This window comes from Pecten maximus, unplaced genomic scaffold (genome assembly GCF_902652985.1).
Source record: "Pecten maximus unplaced genomic scaffold, xPecMax1.1, whole genome shotgun sequence".
Taxonomy (NCBI): Eukaryota; Metazoa; Mollusca; class Bivalvia; order Pectinida; family Pectinidae; genus Pecten; species Pecten maximus.
This window is the reverse complement of record NW_022980458.1, coordinates 25,226-35,744: the sequence shown is the minus strand read 5'-3', so window position 1 is coordinate 35,744 and position 10,519 is coordinate 25,226. Positions and strand designations below refer to the sequence as shown.

General features: G+C 42.5%; 1 protein-coding gene across 1 annotated transcript; it reads right to left on the bottom strand.

The window, feature by feature from the left end:
• Window positions 1–261: 261 nt before the first annotated feature.
• Window positions 262–1,314, bottom strand: LOC117319524 (the record flags this gene model as incomplete). The annotated part of the gene is made up of 1 exon (XM_033874316.1): window positions 262–1,314. A coding segment is annotated over one exon (1,053 nt), but the record flags the coding sequence as incomplete, so codon positions are not given.
• Between the last annotated feature and the right edge of the window lie 9,205 nt (window positions 1,315–10,519).

The window sequence follows — 10,519 nt, the reverse complement described above, 5'->3', positions numbered from 1 at the left end:
GAAGTGGCCAGAAAATAACTGGTGTACTAGTACTGTAGATGTTCTGCCAAAGTGTCTTTTACATGACATTCAATTGGAGAACTCGCACTCCTAAATCAGCCAATCAGCTGCTGTTTCACCTGGACCAAGTTCCTAAAGAAATGTGTTTCTGAAGTTTGTAATCATTTTCTTGAGAAATCAACATATGGAATAGGTACTTCCTATATACGAGAATAAAGAGTAACATCTCAAGACTTGAAAAACAAAAATATACATTCCTACTGAAAATGGAATGACGTAGGACTATAGGTGAAAAAAGGTAGGAATTCCCAAGGTGGGAGTTCTCCAGGTGGGAGTTCTCCAGGTGGGAGTTCTCCAGGTGAGATTTCCCAGGTGGGAGTTCTCCAGGTGAGATTTCCCAGGTGGTAGTTCTACAGGTGGGAGTTCTCCAGGTGAGATTACCCAGGTGGGAGTTCTCCAGGTGGGAGTTCTCCAGGTGAGAGTTCTCCAGGTGGGAGTTCTCCAGGTGGGAGTTCTCCAGGTGGGAGTTCTCCAGGTGGGAGTTCTCCAGGTGAGATTTCCCAGGTGGGAGTTCTCCAGGTGAGATTTCCCAGGTGGGAGTTCTCCAGGTGGGAGTTCTCCAGGTGAGATTTCCCAGGTGGGAGTTCTCCAGGTGAGATTTCCCAGGTGGGAGTTCTCCAGGTGAGATTTCCCAGGTGGGAGTTCTCCAGGTGGGAATTCCCCAGGTGGGAGTTCTCCAGGTGGGAATTCCCCAGGTGGGAGTTTTCCAGGTGAGATTTCCCAGGTGGGAGTTCTCCAGGTGGGAGTTCTCCAGGTGGGAGTTCTCCAGGTGAGATTTCCCAGGTGGGAGTTCTCCAGGTGAGATTTCCCAGGTGGTAGTTCTACAGGTGGGAGTTCTCCAGGTGAGATTACCCAGGTGGGAGTTCTCCAGGTGGGAGTTCTCCAGGTGAGAGTTCTCCAGGTGGGAGTTCTCCAGGTGGGAGTTCTCCAGGTGGGAGTTCTCCAGGTGGGAGTTCTCCAGGTGGGAGTTCTCCAGGTGAGATTTCCCAGGTGGGAGTTCTCCAGGTGAGATTTCCCAGGTGGGAGTTCTCCAGGTGGGAGTTCTCCAGGTGAGATTTCCCAGGTGGGAGTTCTCCAGGTGAGATTTCCCAGGTGGGAGTTCTCCAGGTGAGATTTCCCAGGTGGGAGTTCTCCAGGTGGGAATTCCCCAGGTGGGAGTTCTCCAGGTGGGAATTCCCCAGGTGGGAGTTTTCCAGGTGAGATTTCCCAGGTGGGAGTTCCCAGGTGGGAGTTCCCCAGGTGGGAGTTCTCCCGCTGTTCAATGTAATGACCTTGGTTAACTGTCTTTAGAGTACCTGTGTGCTCTTTTTGTTTGTTTTGTTTGTTTTTGTTTAACGTCCTATTAACAGCCAGGGTCATTTAAGGACGTGCCAGGTTTTGGAGGTGGAGGAAAGCCGGAGTACCCGGAGAAAACCACCGGCCTACGGTCAGTACCTGGCAACTGCCCCACGTAGGTTTTGAACTCGCAACCCAGAGGTGGAGGGCTAGTGATAAAGTGTCGGGACACCTTAACCACTCGGCCACCGCGGCCCCTCTGTGTGCTCTTATATGCTGTCCAACCTATACAATAACAACATTTATCAGAAAGCGAAAATTTGATATAGATTTCACATCATTTGAAGTTTAAATGTGGGATTGAGGGGATTGAGTCACATACTAGCAATATCATATAGTAAAATATTTAGTTGTGTGAGTCCTTAAAATGGTACAATGGAGTGGCACATTAGTTCGCTACAGTCAAGTAGACGCTATATCCTTCAATGACCAGAACATGTTGGAAAGTAAATATACCAGTTGATAGCAAATTTGTGTCTTCAGCTGAATTGAATTATCATGCACTAAAAGTACAGAGTTAAATTGATACCAAATTGAGTTTCTAAAAGAAAGTTTCTTTGATTATAAACATTTCTGGCAGTTAATTCTTTAACAATGGTTAAAATTTCTGTCAGTAATATCTGTTTTGTAATGAAACTTTTTCGGATACAATCTATATAGACTGAACTTTTGATCAGAAAAGAAGAATTTCTTTTAGGCTATTACAACTCATCATGCAACGTATATCACGTCCAATTGTTATCATTTCATTGTAGTATATACTACCTATATTGGTCAGACATAATGGTATGGTTGGAATATATCGCGAGATACGCAGGCAGAGGTAAGAAATTGCACTCGATTCCATCTGTCCTCAGATACAAATACAGTCCTGTTTGAATTAAAAGTCGGAAACCCCGTCTGACTGTCTCGGGTTTAATATCAAAGTTTTGACGTGATTTATGCTCTGACCATTTCCATTTTGATATTGTGTTTCACATAAGATTTTACAATTAGATTGCCTGATGCTGTATACCAAATCTATCTTTTAAACATTAATGGAATATTGTAGAATTTCTAGATGTTTTTCGGTAGACTTGGTCTTGTAAATTACTCTGGAGCCATATATTCTTTCCACAGCTTATCCTGAATGGATTTTCTAAAATCTGATGTGGTGATTATGTATATCTACAAATGCAGTTACATCATATAAGGCAGACATTTTGGCGAAAGTACAAAGTATTTAAGAGAAAAATTTTACTGAGGAAATTATTGATCTGAAAAATTGTAGTCTGTTCATACAGCTGGAAGCTTTTCCATTTACTTGACAGTAATTGATAACTGTTTATCTAGGATTGTGTTACTGAACAGGTCAATGAACTTCAAATTATACATATTTGTTTTTTGTTATATATGTGTCAGATATCCCCATAAGCAATTTAGAAAATATATAGCTGTGCTTTTGACCTTAGATTTTGTACTTGATTTCTTAAAACTACTTTTCAATGAACAGCCGCTGGTGAAAAGTAGAACTCTTCAATGACATGTTTATATTTTCCAGAAAAAGAAAAAAATATATCTGTTATTTGTCTACAGATAAAAGTGCTCTCCCTTCTATATCTGTTATTTGTCTACAGATAAAAGTGCTCTCCCTTCTTTATCTGTTATTTGTCTACAGATAAAAGTGCTCTCCCTTCTATATCTGTTATTTGTCTACAGATAAAAGTGCTCTCCCTTCTTTCCATCCCAATTTTGACTCCTTTTCCTTGTATGTATATTTTAACATACTGTCAGCCACACATGACGACCAGGCGACAATTAGACGCCGTGTCTATTGCCAGCGTTTATGTTTGGAGTAGTTGTGTGACAGATTTTGTCTTTCTATATATGGTTCTAATTGCAAAGCTAGAAATAAAAATGTGGAATGTTCATATTTGAAATTAATTATTTGAAGTTTAAAAAAAACAATAACCACCAGTGAGGACTTCATTTTGTCAGAGAATATGCTGAAAATGTAGACCATGATGCCTAAAATAGACCCGTCTATTTGTCCTGTTTTGATCCTAACCTGTGTAAAGAAGTCTGTCCATCCAATGTTGACTATAGAGTTATGTGTCTCACTAACATCATAGTATCATCACATTAAGGTCTACACCTGATCACATTCCTGTAGTCATGGGTCAAGGTTAAAGGTCAACTTTGTCCTCTTCTGTATTGGACACCTGTCATACCTTGAGGACCTCTCAACAAATTTGGTTCATATTTACACCGAAGTATCATAACATCAAGTTCTACACCCGATACTGAACATGTAGCATGCTAGGGTGAAGGTTAAAGATTGTAATCAAATGAATGACCTTGACCTACATTCAACATCATAATGGTAAAATATGTTGAAATCTTTAACCAACTTCTTCTTTATTACCAGTTGGCCAAGAGGCCTGATATTTGGTCTGTAGCATGATTGGGTCAAGAATTGTCAGTTTTGTTCAAATATATGACATTGACCTACATTGAAGTCACAGGGTTAAATTAGGTTAAAATCTTTTAAACAACTTCTTCTCAATGACCAATAAACTGGTAGACAAGATATTTGGCCAGTAGTATGCTTTGGAAAAAAGCTACCTAATTTGTTCTTACGCATTATCTTGTATTACATTGAAGGTCACAGGGGTCAAATCTGTTAAAATCTTTCAACAACTTCTTATAAACAAAAGGCCGGTAAGGTCTGTAGCATGCTCGGGTCAAGGGCTATCAGTTTTGATAAAATAAATGACCTTGACTACATTTAAGTTCACAGGACTTCAAATGTCTAACAAAAAGACTAATGTATTTGAACCACTTGTTCTCAGTAACCAAAAGGCTAAGATATCTGGTATTGGACCTGTATCATGTGTGGTAAAGTGCTATAAGTTCAAATGAAAGACCTTGACCTTGATTAAAACTTTTCTTAGTAAGATTTTGATATTGGGCTTGTTGCATATCTAGGTGAAGGGCTTCGAAATTTGTTTAAATTGATAACCTTGACCTATATTCAAGGTCAGGAGTCAATTATACAAAGCAATAAGCAACTTCTTCTCAATAACCAAGGAGCCCAGACACCTCTTATGCATCTGGCATGCTGGAGTAGAGGGCTACCAATTTTGTTCAAATGAATGACATAGACCCACATTCCAGGTCACACTGAGTCAAATATGCTAAAATCTTTGAACAAATAGTTTAAGGTTCAAGTTCATAGAAAGAAAGAATATTGGAGTTCTTTTCTGGTGTTTGAATTTGTTTTTTTTATGCTTATGCAGTTTCTTCCATTGAAATTTCAAGAAGTTCGAAAAAAAAAAAAAAAATATATATTTTATTGAGGAGTTATTTCCCCTTGATGATATTCATTTGATTTTTGATGAGGTACGTGTTAGATATAATTATTAGTCTTTTACTTACAATTCTTGTCGTATCTGTAAAAATATTTTCTGTTTTTATTATTTCAGGTAAGTTTTGTTTTGCTGTATTTGGAGAAGAGTGAGATATGGACAGCAGTTAAATGTGAGTTGATTATGTTTATACAATGTTACCATAGAAACCTTATATAATGTTACCATAGAAACCTTATACAGTGTTACCATAGAAACCTTATACAATGTTACCATAGAAACCTTATACAATGTTACCATAGAAACCTTATACAATGTTACCATAGAAACATTATACAATGTTACCATGGAAACCAGATGTCTTGGAAACCTAGAATTGCCATGGAATTAGTTTTTTGTGGTACATTGGCGTGATCAGTATTAACAAAAGTATCCTATAAACATTGATGTCGGAGCTTAATCGCTGAAGTATTACTCTGACTATGACCAGGCCATTCCTCATGTTACATCAGGCCACTATGACCAGGCCATTCCTCAGGTTACATCAGGCCACTTTGACCAGGCCATTCCTCAGGTTACATCAGGCCACTATGACCAGGCCGTTCCTCATGTTACACCAGGCCACTATGACCAGGCCATTCCTCATGTTACACCAGGCCACTATGACCAGGCCGTTCCTCATGTTACACCAGGCCACTATGACCAGGCCATTCCTTGGGTTACATCAGGCCACTATGACCAGGCCATTCCTCAGGTTACATCAGGCCACTATGACCAGTCCATTCCTCAGGTTACATCAGGCCACTATGACCAGTCCATTCCTCAGGTTACATCAGGCCACTATGACCAGGCCGTTCCTCAGGTTACATCAGGCCACTATGACCAGGCCGTTCCTCAGGTTACATCAGGCCACTATGACCAGGCCATTCCTCATGTTACATCAGGCCACTATGACCAGGCCATTCCTCAGGTTACATCAGGCCACTATGACCAGTCCATTCCCCAGGTTACATCAGGCCACTATGACCAGTCCATTCCTCAGGTTACATCAGGCCATTCCCCAGGTTACATCAGGCCACTATAACCAGGCCATTCCTCATGTTACATCAGGCCTTCATGTCCAATCAGAACACTCCAAAGATCAAACGGTCGGGGAAATGTGATTAGCAGGTAACCAATCCTTACCCTGCATATAGGTTTAGAAATTTTGATTACCTAGAAAATTTTTATCTTTACATTTCAGGAGTGTAGGTTTCATTTATAAAAATAATCCTTGTTGATTGACACATCATAACATGGAAGAAATTTATTGATGGGTGAAATTCTGTTTAAAAGACCAATGCAATTAAAGCAGCTAGATAAGCTGTTACATTAAAAACAGGGATTACTCTTATTTCAATATTGCTTAAAATCACATATACGGAAATGACATCTATATGTTTGAGATCTTTATTACAGGAACTCAGAAAAAAATATAAACTGAAAAAAAATCAAAAAGGAAAAAGGACAGCTGCTCTGAAATTTCTTATGAATGGAGTATAGGCTTTATGTTGCTTGTAATTTGTGGTGTAACAGTCAGGCAGACAATGATATGTGTGATATAAAGTGGTAGATGTCCCCTAGCTGTGATATGGTTGTGTGATATAAAGTGGTAGATGTCCCCTAGCTGTGATATGGTTGTGTTTGATAAAGTGGTAAATGTCCCCTAGCTGTGATATGGTTGTGTTTGATAAAGTGGTAAATGTCCCCTAGCTGTGATATGGTTGTGTGATATAAAGTGGTAGATGTCCCTTAGCTGTGATATGGTTGTGTGATATAAAGTGGTAGATGTCCCCTAGCTGTGATATGGTTGTGTGATATAAAGTGGTAGATGTCCCCTAGCTGTGATATGGTTGTGTGATATAAGTGGTAGATGTCCCCTAGCTGTGATATGGTTGTGTGATATAAAGTGGTAGATGTCCCCTAGCTGTGATATGGTTGTGTGATATAAAGTGGTAGATGTCCCTAGCTGTGATATGGTTGTGTGATATAAAGTGGTAGATGTCCCCTAGCTGTGATATGGTTGTGTGATATAAAGTGGTAGATGTCCCTAGCTGTGATATGGTTGTGTGATATAAAGTGGTAGATGTCCCCTAGCTGTGATATGGTTGTGTGATATAAAGTGGTAGATGTCCCCTAACTGTGATATGGTTGTGTGATATAAAGTGGTAGATGTCCCCTAGCTGTGATATGGTTGTGTGATATAAAGTGGTAGATGTCCCCTAGCTGTGATATGGTTGTGTGATATAAAGTGGTAGATGTCCCCTAGCTGTGATATGGTTGTGTGGTATAAAGTGGTAGATGTCCCCTAGCTGTGATATGGTTGTGTGATATAAAGTGGTAGATGTCCCCTAGCTGTGATATGGTTGTGTGATATAAAGTGGTAGATGTCCCCTAGCTGTGATATGGTTGTGTGATATAAAGTGGTAGATGTCCCCTAGCTGTGATATGGTTGTGTGATATAAAGTGGTAGATGTCCCCTAGCTGTGATATGGTTGTGTGATATAAAGTGGTAGATGTCCCCTAGCTGTGATATGGTTGTGTGATATAAAGTGGTAGATGTCCCCTAGCTGTGATATGGTTGTGTGATATAAAGTGGTAGATGTCCCCTAACTGTGATATGGTTGTGTGGTATAAAGTGGTAGATGTCCCCTAGCTGTGATATGGTTGTGTGATATAAAGTGGTAGATGTCCCCTAGCTGTGATATGGTTGTGTGATATAAAGTGGTAGATGTCCCCTACCCCTACCAGTGATATGGTTGTGTGATATAAAGTGGTAGATGTCCCCTAGCTGTGATATGGTTGTGTGGTATAAAGTGGTAGATGTCCCCTAGCTGTGATATGGTTGTGTGATATAAAGTGGTAGATGTCCCCTAGCTGTGATATGGTTGTGATATAAAGTGGTAGGGTGGCGAACTACGGAGGGGACGAAGAGAGAAAGGGGGGGGTGGGGAGGGAGGGGGAGGGGAAAGGGAGGGGGGTGGGGGGGAACGGGGGGGGAGAAAGAGATCGAGTAGGGGGGGCGGGTAAGGGGAAGGAAGAAGGGGGTTGAAAGGGTGATGGGTGAGGAGAAACCAGAGAGGGGGGGCGGGTGGAGGCGAGGCGGGGGAGGGGGGGGAAATGAAGGGCGGAGTGTGAGGGGGAATGGGAAGAAACACGACGATTAGTGGAGGGGGAGAGGAGACGGAAGGATGGGGGAGCGGGGGGGAGAGGAGGGAGGTGAAGGATAGGGCCGGGGGGGTAGGAGAGGGAGTCGGGCAAGGTAAGAGGGGGGGGAGGGAGGGGGAGATGACAGAAGGGGGGGGGGGGGGGGAGAGGGAGGATGTGTTAGGGCCAGGTGTCCTACGGGGGGGCAAATAGGGAGACAGGGGTGGGGGGGGGAAAAGGAAAGGGGGGGGGGAGGGAGGGGGGGTGGGGGGGGGGGGGCGGGTGAGGAGGAAGGGGGGGGGCGGGGGACATAAGAGGGGGGGGGCTAGTGGAAAAACGACGTGTAGGGAAAGCAGGGAGCACGAAAAAAAGAAGAGCATGGGGGGTGGGGGCGGGGGAAGGAAAAGAGTGGGGGAAGGGGGGGGAGGAGAGATGGTAGGGGAGGAGGGTGAGGGTAGGGGGGGGGGGGGGATACTAAGGGTAAGGGTGGGAAGCGGAAAGAGGGGAAAGAGTGAGAGCCGCGGAGATATAGGTGGGACGGGGGCGGAGAGAAAAGAATTGGGGGTACAAGAGGGGACGGGGAAGACTAAGGTAGGGGCGTGAGGGGGGTATCAGTGTGGGGGCGGACGGAAAATTCAGTGGTGAGGTAGGAAAGGAGAGTAGATTGGATTGAAGGGGGGATGGAGGGAGGGATGTCCCCTAGCTGTGATATGGTTTGTGATATACAGTGGTAGATGTCCCCTAGCTGTGATATGGTTGTGTGATATAAAGTGGTAGATGTCCCCTAGCTGTGATATGGTTGTGTGATATAAAGTGGTAGATGTCCCCTAGCTGTGATATGGTTGTGTGATATAAAGTGGTAGATGTCCCCTTAGCTGTGATAATGGTTGTGTGATATAAAGTGGTAGATGTCCCCTAGCTGTGATATGGTTGTGTGATATAAAGTGGTAGATGTCCCCTAGCTGTGATATGGTTGTGTTGATATAAAGTGGTAAATGTCCCCTAGCTGTGATATGGTTGTGTGATATAAAGTGGTAGATGTCCCCTAGCTGTGATATGGTTGTGTGATATAAAGTGGTAGATGTCCCTTAGCTGTGATATGGTTGTGTGATATAAAGTGGTAGATGTCCCCTAGCAATGATATGGTTGTGTGATATAAAGTGGTAGATGTCCCTTAGCTGTGATATGGTTGTGTGATATAAAGTGGTAGATGTCCCCTAGCTGTGATATGGTTGTGTGATATAAAGTGGTAGATGTCCCCTAGCTGTGATATGGTTGTGTGATATAAAGTGGTAGATGTCCCCTAACTGTGATATGGTTGTGTGATATAAAGTGGTAGATGTCCCCTAGCTGTGATATGGTTGTGTGATATAAAGTGGTAGATGTCCCCTAGCTGTGATATGGTTGTGTGATATAAAGTGGTAGATATCCCCTAACTGTGATATGGTTGTGTGATATAAAGTGGTAGATGTCCCCTAGCTGTGATATGGTTGTGTGATATAAAGTGGTAGATGTCCCCTAGCTGTGATATGGTTGTGTGATATAAAGTGGTAGATGTCCCCTAGCTGTGATATGGTTGTGTTTGATAAAGTGGTAGATGTCCCCTAGCTGTGATATGGTTGTGTGATATAAAGTGGTAGATGTCCCCTAACTGTGATATGGTTGTGTGATATAAAGTGGTAGATGTCCCCTAGCTGTGATATGGTTGTGTGATATAAAGTGGTAGATGTCCCCTTAGCTGTGATATGGTTGTGTGATATAAAGTGGTAGATGTCCCCTAGCTGTGATATGGTTGTGTGATATAAAGTGGTAGATGTCCCTAGCTGTGATATGGTTGTGTGATATAAAGTGGTAGATGTCCCTTAGCTGTGATATGGTTGTGTGATATAAAGTGGTAGATGTCCCCTAGCTGTGATATGGTTGTGTGATATAAAGTGGTAGATGTCCCCTAACTGTGATATGGTTGTGTGATATAAAGTGGTAGATTCCCCTAGCCTGTGATCTGGTTGTGTGATATAAAAGTGGTAGAATGTCCCTAGCTGTGATATGGTTGTGTGATATAAAGTGGTAGATGTCCCCTAGCTGTGATATGGTTGTGTGATATAAAGTGGTAGATGTCCCTTAGCTGTGATATGGTTGTGTGATATAAAGTGGTAGATGTCCCCTAGCTGTGATATGGTTGTGTGTGATAAAGTGGTAGATGTCCCCTAGCTGTGATATGGTTGTGTGATATAAAGTGGTAGATGTCCCCTAGACTGTGATATGGTTGTGTGATATAAAGTGGTAGATGTCCCCTAGCTGTGATATGGTTGTGTGATATAAAGTGGTAGATGTCCCCTACCTGTGATATGGTTGTGTGATATAAAGTGGTAGATGTCCCCTAGCTGTGATATGGTTGTGTGATATAAAGTGGTAGATGTCCCCTAGCTGTGATATGGTTTGTGTGATATAAAGTGGGTAGATGTCCCCTAGCTGTGATATGGTTGTGTGATATAAAGTGGTAGATGTCCCCTAGCTGTGATATGGGTTGTGTGATATAAAGTGGTAGATGTCCCCCTAGCTGTGATATGGTTGTGTGATATTAAAGTGGT